The following is a 14,417-nucleotide window of genomic DNA, read 5'->3' on the forward strand; positions in this document are numbered from 1 at the left end:
GTTCTGAGGCATCAAGGGATCACCAATTTAGTATTGGAGGGCAGCGTGGAGGGTAAAAATCGTAAAGGGAGACCAAGAGATGACTACACTAAGCAGATTCGGTAGGATGTACGTTGCAGTAGGTACTGGGAGATGAAGAAGCTTGCATTAGATAGAGTAGCATAGAAAGCTGCATCAAACCAGTCTCAGGACTGAAGACCACAACAACAACAACAACCATGAATAACACATAAATATTACACATAAGAACTATACACCCTATAATGTCATCATTAACAGAGTTCACGATTATCAACCTACGGTTGGAAATGTTACTCCTTGTTCATTATTCGTAGAGGTAGGGTGTGGTGACTGATGGGAGTAGCTATGTCGAATCGTCTTGATCAGTTCTGACCGATTTTTTGGGGCAACCAAACTAGTCAACCATAGCTGGCAGACAACAATGTGTCAAGCATGTCTACATACTCATAGACAAAAGTTAACATGACACTGGAAGTTAGAGATCATAGAAATATACAGAGTGTATCAAAAACAGTCATCCAATTTTTAAAAAGTCGCATTTATTATGTTATTTGAGATATGTGCATGAACAATATATTGTTGGATAGAGCAAACTCTCGAGTTGTACATGGTTCCCATGAGGTAGCAGCAGTGTGTGCCCACTTCACTTCTAATAAAAATGGTGCCGGTACAACAAAAAGCGTGTTTTGTTCTACATTTTGCGCAGTGTGGGTCAGTAATAACTGTCCAGCGTGACTTTCGTACGAGGTATGGTGTGGATCGTCCTACAATACCGAGCATTGTACGATGGATTGAACAATTCAGAGAAACAGCCTGCATCTCGTGGTCGTGCGGTAGCGTTCTCGCTTCCCACACCCGGGTTCCCGGATTCGATTCCCGGTGGGGTCAGGGATTTTCTCTGCCTCGTGATGGCTGGGTGTTGTGTGATGTCCTTAGGTTAGTTAGGTTTAAGTAGTTCTAAGTTCTAGGGGACTGATGACCGTAGATGTTAAGTCCCATAGTGCTCAGAGCCAATTCAGAGAAACAAGCTGTTTGTGTAAAGGCAAATCTCCGGGCCACCTTCAAGTGTCTGCTACAGGTGTCGAACATATCCGCCATAGTTTCACGAGGGGTCCGCAGAAATCCGTTCGCCATGCAGCTCGACAGCTCAACATGGCCCAATGTCCGTCTGGTAGCGGCCGCGGTGATCCCGCGGTTCTAGGTGCGCAGTCCGGAACCGTGCGACTTCTACGATCGCAAGTTCGAATCCTGCCTCGGGCATGGATGTGTGTGATGTCCTTAAGTTAGTTAGGTTTAAGTAGTTCTAAGTTCTAGTGGACTGATGACCTCAGAAGTTGAGTCCCATAGTGCTCAGAGCCATTTGAACCATTTTGTCCGTCTGGCGTGTGTTGCGTCGGCGTTTACACATGAAACCATACAAAATTCAGCTACTGCAAGCTCTTCGAAAAGGTGGCAAACAACAAAGTGTGGAATTCTGTTATTTCTTTCTTGACAAGATGGATGATGACAGTTTTCTTCCACACTTATTGTTTAATGAGGAGGCAACATTCCATTTCAATGGAAAGGTGACCCATCATAACGTGAGAATATGGGGTATGGAAAAACCACATGAAGTTGCACAACATAAGAGGGACGCTCCAAAATTTGATGTGTTTTTCCAGTTTCAGGCTAAAAGGTGAATGGTACATTTTTCTTTGAAGGTAACACTGCTACAGTAAGAACATATCTCGATATGCTTGAGAACTTTCTTTTCCCACAGTTGGAAACCGATTCGAACGACTTCATTTACCAGCAGGATGGGGCACTGCGACACTGGTATCTGGAAACGCAGGAATTTTCAAATCAAAGGATTACTGCATGATGAAACGACGACACAGGACCAAATGATTCAGACTTATATTACTGGATTCCAAGGTCACCAGAGGTGACGGTATGTGATTATTTCTTTTGGAGGTTCATAAAAGTCTGTGTGCCTCCGTTATCAACACAATGAATAAACTGAGACACTGCATAACGACAGCTGTGGAGTCTGTAACTCAAGGCATTCTCAATGCAATGTGGGAACAATTTTAATACCACATTGATATATCCCATGCATCTCAAGGGGGGCGCATTAAACACCTATGAAATAGCACGAAAAAAACTCTCTGAGTTTCCTGTTCATCAAAAAGCAAAAGTCATTGTAAATATTCGTTAGTTTCAGGAATATAGGCGTACCAAACAGATGATTCTTTTTGATTCACGCTGTATATATAATTGAGATTAAAATGTTTTAATTTTGTTGATATGTTCAAAGAAGGTACTCTATGGAGAGCTAAGGTGAACACAGATCATAAATACGTGAATACTGGCAGGCAGTCATACAATGTCTATAGAAACTGCTCCTCTCATTAGCCACTGTGTCATAACTCTGCATGAAGTGAACAAATAGTAAAATTTCATAGGACTGTGGTTGTAAGAATATAGGTGCAACCCATTGCATTTCACTGTTTCTTTCACCTCTGCATTTTCTCTTTTTCTTTCTCAAACGCTTGCTGTTTACATTACAAAAATTTCTTTCCACAGATAATGAATAATTTTAACTTGGAATAGAATTAACAGTTTTTTCTGCGGCATCATATTTCACAACAGTTTTGCTCAACAAACTGGTTCAAAAACAATGTATTTGGGAGAGATATTTATTGTGGTAGATCAATTAAACTATATGTTTTCGTAGTACACAAGCACATAATACAAAAATCACAAAATACAATGCATTGCTTCACAAACTAAACATATCACGTCCAAGCCACCTAATTCTAGCCATGAAATAAAGTCCGCCAATGAATTCAAGGGAGAGGCAGTTAAAAATACAGACATGGCACTGGGGACACGAAAAATGAAAAGTGCAATGTGATTTGTCTATTTGATGGTAATTATTGTTACAATAAATAGCTTAACACATTTACATTTGTGTGTACAAACGAAGGCTATAAGGAGAACTAAAGGAAAATAAGAATAATCTTTTGACGGAAATATTTCCTTTGCTCAGCTTTCAGCTCAGTGTCACCATTATTTCAAGTTTATACATTATGGGAACCTCCTCTTATCACAAAAGAAAATGTAAAATTCGAGCAAACCATTGCAACAGTCCATGTAAAATAATTAACAAAAGAATTTTATGGCTCATTTCTGCCCCATTGACTAAGGCACAAAAATGGTTACATTTACATTATGGAAGTAACTGCAGATACTTTTCACTAAATTAAAATGTCCATGGATCACAAATATTTAGTAGGATACATGGATAACAAATTTTTTCATTGCCAATGTTAAATTCTTCCAGTTAAAGGTCTGGAACAACATAAATAGCAACCTTAATAAAAATTATAAAAGAGTAAACATCACCACCTAAAAAAATTAAAGCCAACAACAACATGATTGCATTCAGGGGCTTAATTAGTTACTGTCCCCGCATCTAGGCAAGCAAGCAGAAAAATTGCAAGAATAAAAGCTGTGGGGGGACGTTCAGGCCTTATTGGATTCGTAAAAATGTTAAATTTTGTTCTGAAATTAAGTCTTTCACTTTGTTAAACCCACACACTGTGCATATGTATAATATACTTAGGTGGAAGTAACGTTTTTACCATAATTAGCTTCCAACTTACACCAAAAGTTATCAAATTTTCAAGACTTGCGTCAGTCACGTATATACCACAGGTTTAAAGTGTTGTTAGTCATTCATTTTCTATGATATCTCATTATATGACTCAAGTGTAAAAATTATTTGATCTTCACGATAGTTTATTTCCTTAAAAGATTAGACAAAAACGATTATCTCTCTCATTTATGCCAATTGTAATGGAAGTTTCAACTGGAATGGGCTGGTGATGATTGCTTTGCCAACGATGGACATCTTACGGAGGACTGCTAACATGCCTGCATCGTGACACAGAACCCATCATCGAGATCCAGGACCATCCAGGAAATGTTTTTGGGATCAGTGGACAGGATACCTCGAGGTCACTCAGGACAGGATTTAAAGAAGTAATGATGATGCCCACATTTGGCGAATTACATGAAAAGATTTATAGACGAGAACTAGAATAGGTACATGTATAAGATACATATGTATGCTGAAAGAAAAGTTCACTTTAGGGCACAAGTAATTTGTTTTCTCTAACTAATACTAATCAAGATCATTTTAAATCGGAATTCATTAGGAATTCTTGTAAGTTAAGTGTGAGGACATAATATCATTTCATGACCATGGTATTATATCTTTAGCACAACCTATTTATGGGAAACCTTTAGGCAATTTTAAATCGTCTTTATCAGTAAATGACCCCTCCAGCGGTAACTAATCACAGGCATGGCGTTCAGTGTCATTGTGTGCCATTTTGTCAAATTTTAAACTACCTTTATTTGTTCACAGAAAGTTAAGAATGCACATGTTGCACCAGAACGCCAACACCAATTGAATTTAAACCACCTCACTGGGTGACTTTCAGTCTAGGTTATGCAATGCTGCTACAATGGCCAGTACGTTCATTGTTAGTAATGGTCTTCTCAATATTTCGGACGAGTGTGCATGTTATCATCGATTTTGCAGCATTTGCTACTCTCCATAGGAAGAAGAAAATATGTTTTATGATTTCAGTCTCTGACTATCCCTGTAATATTCCAGCACTGGAAGTAAAACGTACTTTCATTGTCAACTATCTTTTACAGTATTGAACATGGTTATTTTGCATCACTATGTGCCCCTGTTTTACCTTTTATTCACTTTCAGTAACAATTCTGAACATATATACCACAGTTAGTTACTTAGATTGGGTCAATTAACTTTATTCTTCTGCTCACCTTATTTATAAAGTACTTTATACATGGTCAGGTCTCAACATGAGCAATTTAATTAACAGTCGACTATAAATTCATAGAGTATCTTTACATCAAATTGCAATTATTCACACATTTACAATCTTATTTTCTTGTGTGGTGAGTGTGTATGATTAACCAATGAGTAATATTTTGTGTTTTTGCATTATGGAGACAGGAACATAGTTCAGCATACATAGTGGACTCGTCAGCTACATACAGCATGGTGATACCACATTTACTAAGGAGGAATTCAAACATTTTCAAATGCATGCATTTCTGAAGGAACATGGCATAGAACTTCTGAACAACACAGGCACTGCAGTATTGTACGAGGGTCGATCAAAAAGTAATGCCTCCCATTTTTTTCTACTTAAAAAAATTAAGTTAAGTGAAAAATTTGAATTTGGCGCCATTCCTCAAACCTTCTTCTGCAATCCACTGCAGTAGTAACTTTCTGTGTCAACAGGTGGCAGCACAGCAGAAGTTTGTAAGATGGCCGACATCGATGTTCGTTTGAGACAGCGTTGTGTGATTGAATTCTTGAATGCAGAAGGTGAAACGCCCATACGCATTCATGAAAGACTGAAGAGGTGTATGGTGTTGTGACAGTGGATGTCAGCACTGTTAGACGATGGGTTCGTCGTTGTAAGGAAGCTGAAGGGCAAACACCGTTGACTGACGAAAAGCGGAGCGGCAGGCCGGTGAGTGCAGTGACTCCACACAACATTCAGCAAGTTGATGACATCATTCGTGGTGACCGTCGGGTGACTGCAGATGAAGTGTGTCGCATTATTTCTCTTAGTAAAGGCAGTGTGATCACGATTATTAAACAATTGGGGTACTCAAAAGTTTGTGCACGGTGGGTTCCAAGAATGTTAACCGATCAGAATAAAGAGGCAAGGAAAACAATAGCCTCCCAACACTTGCAGTGCTTCCGTTTGGAGGGAGATGAGTTTGTGAAAAAAATTGTGACCAGGGACGAAACATGGGTGCATTTTTTTGAACCCGAATCAAAGAGGCAGTCAATGGAGTGGCGTTACACAAGCTCGCCGAGGAAGAAAAAATTCAAAACTGTGCGATCGGCAGGGAAAGTTATGGCAACAGTTTTCTGGGATACAGAGGGTGTGATTCTGGTTGATTTTTTGGAGCAGGGATGCACAATAAATTCTGTTCAATACGTCACAACCCTCAAAAAACTTAAAGCACGTCTTCAGCGAATTCGCCCAACAAAATCAATGGCAGATGTTCTTCTTTTGCATGACAATGCAAGACCACACACCAGTCGTCACACCTCTGACGAGATTGTCAAAATTGGATGGGAAGTTTTGCCTCATCCCCCATACAGCCCTGACCTGGCACCATCAGACTTCCATCTGTTCCGGCCACTAAAAGAAGCTCATCGTGGGATTCATTTTGAAGATGAGGAGGCCGTCAAAACATCCGTGCGTCAATGGCTTAGGAAGCAGAGCTGTGATTTTTACCGTGCTGGGATACATGCCCTTGTTCAAAGATGGACCAAAACTGTAGAGATGGGCGGAGATTACATTGCAAAATGACAAAATGATCCTCAATGTTGTGGTTTTCAACCTATGTAATTGCATTTAAATTTCCTGACAATTAAACGTAGAAAAAAAATAGGAGGCATTACTTTTTGACTGACCCTCGTATTTATCTGCAAGCGATATTCAATTAAAATGTCTCCCCTGTACGCGAGTCTAAATAATGGATGTACAAGTATGGGTTGTAGACACAGGGCTGACGACGTGGGAATTTTGTCTGGGCATTGAGTGTACACAGATAGCCCAATGGTAAGGCGACTGCTGGTGATAGGCGGGAAATCCAGGTTCGAATCTCGGCTCGGTACAAATTTTCATTATCATCATTCCATTATACAGCTGATGAATGTCCATATTTGCAAACTGCGAATACTTTTCCTATGTTTCATACTAGCTGTAGTCGCCACAGTGCCTGTTACTTAGAACATACATGCATGTGCAGAGGAACATTGCAATGGACTTCTAACGACACAGGCACTGCAATGTCGTAACAACCTTACTCATCTATTCAGTTCTCTGAGACTGTTGACAGTTTGCCTTTAGTTCATGTGAACAAATTACCTGCTTCTACACAAGACAGTATTTGTTTCATATTCCATAAGTCATCTTGTACCTGTCCAATTATCCACCATTTAAATTACAATATCTTGTGGAACATAGATTAATTCGTTCCTTCCAGGTTTCCACCATCCTGGCCAAACAGCTTTTAACTATTTATTATGGCCATGGCAGTTGACTCAGCCTCTCCGCAGAATCGGCGAGGAAGGTATATATGGAAAACACTGACAACAAGAAGGGACAGGATGGTAGGACGTGTGTTAAGATGTCAGCGAATAACTTCCACGGCACTAGAGGTAGCTGTACAGGACAACAGAGATTGGAATATTTCAAGCAAATAGTTGAGGCTGTAGGTTGCAAGTGTTACTCTGAGATGAAGAGGCTGGCGCAGGAGAAGAATTCGTGATGGAATATATAAGAAACTGTCAGCCTCGATTGCGGTAATGAAACCAACCTTTACCTAGGTGTCAGCCCAAATAATTGAGCCTTCTTCGTAAGATATAACTGAATTTATAATTTGTCTAAGAGGGCGTGGTCTAGAAATAAAACTAAAACAGCCTGAATAGTCGTAGTCGTATTTTAAAAATTTGGTACATAAGTTTTAAGTCAACATCAAGACTTAAGCTCGGGTGTGCACCTCGTCTCCATAGACTACGTGCGGCGGGCCTTGGGAGATTAAATTAGATTAGATTAATACTTGTTCCATACATCATGAATACGACACTTCGTAATGATGTGGAACGTGTCAGGTTAATGAAAGATGTCTGTACAAGATATTACATTACACAAAATATTGCATGACACTAATGCTTAAGTTAGTTTTTTCCCTCCCTTAATTTATATCTAAAAATTCAGCCAATGAGTAGAAGGAGTTGTCATCTAGAAATTTTTTTAATTTATTTTTAAATGTTGGTTGACTATCTTTCAGGCTTTTGATGCTGTTTGGTAGGTGACCAAAGACTTTTGTGGCAGCATAATTTACCCCCTTCTGTGCCAAAGTCAGATTTAACCCTGCATAGTGAAGATCATCCATTCTCCTGGTGTTATAGCTATGCACACTGCTATTACTTTTGAACTGGGCTGGATTATTAACAACAAATTTCATAAGTGAATATATATACTGTGAGGTTACTGTGAGGATCCCTAGATCCTTAAATAGATGTCTGCAAGATGACCGTGGGTGGGCTCCAGCAATTATTCTGATTACACGTTTTTGAGCAATGAATACTTTTCCACTCAACGATGAATTACCCCAGAATATGATACCATACGAAAGCAGTGAATGAAAGTAGGCATAGTAAGCTAATTTACTGAGATTCTTATCACCAAAATTTGCAATAACCCTAATAGCATATGTAGCCGAACTCAGACGTTTCAGCAGACCATCAATGTGTTGCTTCCAGTTTAACCTCTCATCAATGGACACACCTAAAAATTTTGAAAATTCTACCTTAGCTACAGACTTCTGTTCAAAGTCTATATTTATTACAGGAGTTGTGCCATTTACTGTACGGAACTGTATATACTGTGTTTTATCAAAATTTAAAGAGAGTCCATTTGCTGAGAACCACTTAATAATTTTGTGAAAAACATCATTTACAATTACATCACTTAGTTCTTGGTTTTTGGATGTTATTACTATACTTGTATCATCAGCAAAAAGAACTAACTTTGCATCCTCATCAATATGGAATGGTAAGTCATTAATGTATACCAAGAACAGTAAAGGACCTAAGACCGAACCCTGTGGGACCCCGTGCTTGATAGCCCCCCCCAGTTTGAGGAATCAGCTGTTGTATTAACATTACATGAACCACTTATTTCAACTTTCTGCATTCTTCCAGTTAAGTATGAATTATACCATTTGTGCACTGCCCCCCTCAAACCATAATGATTTAGCTTATCTAAAAGAATTCCATGATTTACACAGTCAAAGGGAGCTCACGTCAAACTAAGTAGGACTAGATAATGCGCTGCAAATCAACATGGTGGGGAACATTGTACATGTCTAACTGAGACCATGACTGTCAAAGATAAAAGACCAGTGCAGTTATATCTTAAAACAAATAACTTATAGAAAGGTTGAAAATCTTAAACATAAAGCCTTTGCACCAGGTTATGACTAAAATGTAACAAACTATGTGTGGATTTATATAAGTTCGAACACACTACCCTGACTTACACTATTAGAATATATCGGCCCTTCACAATGAATGCTGCATAACGCATCTATCGTTATTGATGAAAGACGACATAGGACATAAAAGAGCGAAACTGTAGTATGTAAACGCCATAATGCAATAATCTCGGTTAACCTGTACACAGATGTTCGAGTGTTTTTATCAGCTGATGTAGATATACTTCTTGTTGCTGACATGCACTGAATGAAGAATATTATCAAGATTGAATTTTTATCTTAATACTAAAAATAATGCGTGAATGAACGAACAACGCCACTTCATCACCATGTAATAGCAAATGACCAGCATAGGTTAAATTATGTTTTATGTGTAAAAAATGTGGTAATTCCATGAACGGACGTGCAGCACCCTTTCATCGCCCTTATATTCTATTGATTGACAGAAGTCGATTTCACTATGTGTTACAAAAGAGATTTATCGCCACTTATATTAAAGGCTATTGTTAAATAGATATAATATGATAAAACGCGCTTGACTCGAAAAGACACGTAGGAGAATTTTATGGACACCTCACATGTGTACAGGTTAACCAAGATTTTTGCATTACGTCATTTACACACTACAGTTTCGCTGTTTTATGTCCTATGTCATCTTTCATCAGTAATGATGGGTGCGCTATGCAGTATTTGTTGTGAAAGGGCCAATATATTCTAATAGTGTAAGTCAGGGTAGTGTGTTCGAACTTATATAAATCTCACTGCTGTCAGTATCAGGTTTCAATCAGCTTGCTGTTCCTACTATTATGTGAGCTTCATGGCTTTTCATGAGCCCTTCAGAGTCTGGCACTTTGTTGCGATTGCCTTAGCAATTTTCCACTAAGATTTTAGTGCTCTCACTTTGGGAGGCATTTCCTTTGATCCTTCACAGATACATCTGTTTTTCCTACAGCAATCATTATCTGTATTGAATGGAGAATCACCTAACCTAAAAACCCTTGTGTGCGCCCCACACACAGTCTGCTACCTGAGTAGCAGCCTCTGATATGTAGTGCACACCTGACCCATTTAGGGGGCCCCTACAGTTCTCAACCCTACAGCTCAAGTCATATCCTGTGCTTTCTATAGAGGAGACGGGATTCACAGGAGAGTATAGAATTTGAGGTACCTCTGGTGTTGGTTTCACAGGTACACAACTCTCAGGAGCTCTTCCAGGACACTGAGTTGCAGCAGCTGCCAATCGTTTGACAGTAGTTAGGGTGATTTCCAGCTGTTTTCAAACATCAGCCAATTCATCCCATGTTCAAGAACAGCATTTACAGTGGTGCTGCATTTCGGCTGGTGCAATGTTTTACAAGGCAGTAAACAACTTTAAATTAAGACCACTGATTGTCTTTTAAGATGTTTAGCTAAAAATTTGATAATTCCCTATAAGAATTGCCGCAAATACACAAAACAAGGTCTCTATTAAGGCAACACAAAAACCCGTGTTAAAAATTACTACTTTCCTAAAACATTTTTGGTATAGTTATAGCTGCTATCAAACTCGATAACAGACCTAATTTATGATAAATGCAGATGATATTTAGGGCTACCCTCTTTAAGGGAATGTTTGGGTGTTTGTGCACTTATTTGGCAATAAGTGCATCACAGTGTGAACCACTAACGTGGACCATAGAGTATGTTTATCTATGAAGTAAACCTAGTCTACTGCACTTGTGCTCAACATCAAACCAGGATAGTCAAGTGCATCAAAACAGGATAGTGGGGTGATTTTGGGACGACTCTGCTTACCTACAGTTTTCGATAATAGCGAAATTTGAATATTACAGTTATTTGCCTTGTTTTACATACATTTCTGAATGTCTGAGTTGGTGAAGTATAGTCGTTGCTACAGATGTAAAGAGAAATATATAAAAGGAACATCACTTCATTTTCATAGCTATATAAAACAAATGTATGTCTTGTATTGTACAAGGATGTAGCCAGGATTTCACCAAAGGTGGGGAGGGGCGAGGAGGTCCGATATGTTAAAGAGGACCATAAAAAGACTCAGGTTTTTCATTCATTCTGAAAATTTCCATGCAGAGCGATAAACTATTTTATTTCAAAATGATCTCATAGACATTGTCTTGATATTTAGGAGTGTTGTATTTTGCCAAACAACTAAGAAGCAGTCATTCTCCAATCGCCCTTCACTCTCCAAGGACATTTTACACTCTTCATCTTTCAGTCCGAGTTTGAGCTGAGGAAGTGATCAGTAACACACAGTGCTAACTTTTTAGGACACCTTGATTATTATCGAGAGGCCTATTGGAATAAAGGGATCTCTGTTCGACAGAGGAGCTACAATAATTTTTTGTGCCAAATGCAAAGGACCTGGAATTATTCAAGCTTACACTTTTGCAAATATCTTCATTTAAGTACGCATCTGTCACTTCATGCCATGTATGAAAGATCATTTTCTGAGTTAAAGAATGTTCCAGAAGATGACTGCATGAGCCTCAATAAAGAGAATTTGGATTATGATTTATTTATGATATGGCTTTTTGAGCTAGGCTTCTCCAAACAAATGCTTGGCACACCTTCAATGCACCCATTTTCATTAAAGCAGAGGAGCTGCATCTTTAAGGGAATTGGAATCTTTAAGGAAAGAAGGGTATTCAAAAGGAATTGGCTATGGCCTATAGAAGAGATCAACCACAGCATGTACCCAATCTGAAAATAAGAAATCACAGAAAATCATTTTCAAGGTTTCCAGCAGATTAACTCAAACCATTTTGCCTCCTGTATCCAGGGATTGCTAGCGCAGTGGCTCAATAAGCAGAGCTACTCTAATTCAGTGCAGAAGTTGAAAAAACTGATTGTTGTATATTGTTTTAAAATAAAAGAAAAATGTGTCACAAAAATGACTGAAATGTGACATTGCAAGTTTCTTCTTTAATTGTGTATGAATCCATGCGTATTTTAAAATTTAATTCTGCATGGTAATTCAGCGCGATTTTTGGGCTTCACAGACAAATCCAAGTGCAGATTTCTGCACTTATTTTAATTTAATGTTGTGTATAATTGCATTTACTGCTCTGCTGCCTTGTGAAATACTGAAATATTGCAATTCTTAAGTTCTACCAGCCTTCAAATAATGACTCCAGTGCTAACATTAAACTGCTATAGATATGTAATTGGGCTATTTTAGTAGTGCATGTTTAACTTTCCACAACACTAGTGGAAAAACAAACGGTTTTCCTCTCCTTTCTCATCAACAAATGACCCATTATTAGAAACTATCACAGCACCACACAACACAAAAACAAAAGGCAATAGCAATTAGATTAAATTCAACTGCAAGAAAGAATTGCACTGATTGAGTAAACAACGCCTGAGCTCAAGCAGGGCCATTAATTGTCATGGCTAAAACACTGACGGGCGACAGCCGATAATACTATGGATATATAGATGGTTTGAATCTATCATTGGCCTTGCTGACTATTAATAGTGTGCATCCCTTTTTCGTCATGTGATTGAGAAACAAATATCTTTAAATTTCACTACATGGCAAAACGGTTGCGTGGCATTTCTCCTAGGAGATGGGGAGGGGAAGGAGGGTCCAGACCTGCTGGAAACCCTCCTCCCTTTTGCTAGGTCATTGTATTGTAGAGATAATCTCTACAATTTTATGGCCATTTGCTTATGAGAAACTGCTAGATAAATTTGCAAGTGTGTTTGAGTAAACTTCCAGTCAGTGTATACATATTAGTGCTATGCTCAAATGCAGGTAAAATTCGTACATGACAGTCTTATTCATATCCTACACTTTGTGCAGGATCTCAAACCCATGTGTGTATCTAAGTATTTCTGTATGAGACGGTTTCCTACTCAGTGTCGTTGTAACGTAATTAATCAGAACAGATTAGGTAACATGAATCAGTGCAACAAAAACCTAAAGAAATATTGTTGGCTGTGAGTTCTTTTATTATTCCAATATTCGATCATTGATACTGTATTTTTATTTTTTATTTTTGTGCAGGGTGTATGGATTTACTTTTCTGATCATAGATATTTTCTTGTGCATAAAGAGTAGAAGAGTATATAAAGAGAAATTGAAAATAATAATGGATAAGTAGGTGGTGCAAATCGCTTACTGTATTTAGTGTAACAGTTTCATAGTTTCAAATGCTGTGTGTTTGGTGACACTTTGTCAGTTTCTGCAGTGTCACTGTAGCATAATTCATTAGAATAGAGATTCGACAATATTAATAAGTAGGAAACGTAAAAAAATATTGTTGGCTGTCACTTCTTATCTTGTTGTCGTAAAACGTAAATAAAGTGGAATCTGTGCTATGAGACTGTGGGAAAAGGCACAATACAAATGCTCTTCATGTCTTTAAGCTAAGTTAAGTTCCTGATATCAAACTGTTAAGATGTCTGTAAAACGTGTATACAAAGATTCACGGTGCTTGAAAATATGATTTATATGTAGCAGCAAGGTAATAAGGCTCAAAGTACGATGAGCGATATATGGGCTAAACTGCGCGGTCCCAAAATCACGTGACTTGAACTGGAGGAGATGTTGTGGACAGAATTCTCGCTGTGCCCATCCGAATGCTCACTTCAACAATTTTATAATCTATCGTGTGAACCATAGATCATGTGGCGTGAACTATAGAGCATGACTCTTTGTTATGAAATCAGAAATGTACGCGAACAAAGATAAAACACCTATGCATCACGTGACGTATTGCTGTCAAGCGGGTTAACAACAACAGTGTTAGAACCTACGATGGTGGTGGAGAGGGAGTGTTTGCTTTTGTATTTGCATATCCCTTATAGATAGAGTGTAAGTGTTTTCTGTTTTGTGTGTGAGACGATGATGTTCCTTTAAATACGTTTGCCAAGAGTGACATCCCCCAGCCTTTAATGAGTTACGCTTGAAATGGGTTTTGTGGTTAACACATTATGACTCAGTTATTCTCGTGATTGTCACCCACCGAGAGACTCGCCGAAATGTTCAGAAGTAGAAGCTGGTTTGGAGGCGGCTTATGGAAACCGAAAAATCCACATTCATTGGAACACCTTAAGTGAGTAGCTGTCGTTCCGAGTTTCTCTCTAGTTTAGCGTTTGAATGCAATTCACATTGATTGTATCCTGTAACGTGTACATTAGGAAAGATGTATCATAGTTGTGCGAAATATACAACAACTATTGTATTAAATTGATTTCGCTGTTTCCCAGGTATTACGACACCCAACAGCAGCGTTATTAGTGTTATTGTTGTTGTTGTTGTA

The 14,417-nt window shown here is 38.5% G+C and overlaps 1 protein-coding gene across 5 annotated transcripts in view; it reads left to right on the top strand.

The window, feature by feature from the left end:
- The first annotated feature begins 13,688 nt into the window (after nt 1-13,688).
- LOC126335531 (protein CLEC16A homolog) overlaps nt 13,689-14,417 on the top strand; it is a 232,100-nt gene continuing 231,371 nt past the window's right edge. For 3 of the 5 annotated variants that reach the window (XM_049998902.1, XM_049998903.1, XM_049998904.1), the window contains exon 1: nt 13,707-14,210. In XM_049998902.1, the coding sequence (XP_049854859.1) occupies nt 14,137-14,210 (74 nt within the window). In that variant the 5' untranslated portion in view covers nt 13,707-14,136. Of the gene's footprint in view, nt 14,211-14,417 lie in introns of all 5 variants that reach the window. The other 2 variants (XM_049998900.1, XM_049998899.1) reach the window with 2 other exon arrangements.

This window comes from Schistocerca gregaria, chromosome 2 (genome assembly GCF_023897955.1).
Source record: "Schistocerca gregaria isolate iqSchGreg1 chromosome 2, iqSchGreg1.2, whole genome shotgun sequence".
Lineage (NCBI taxonomy): Eukaryota > Metazoa > Arthropoda > Insecta > Orthoptera > Acrididae > Schistocerca > Schistocerca gregaria.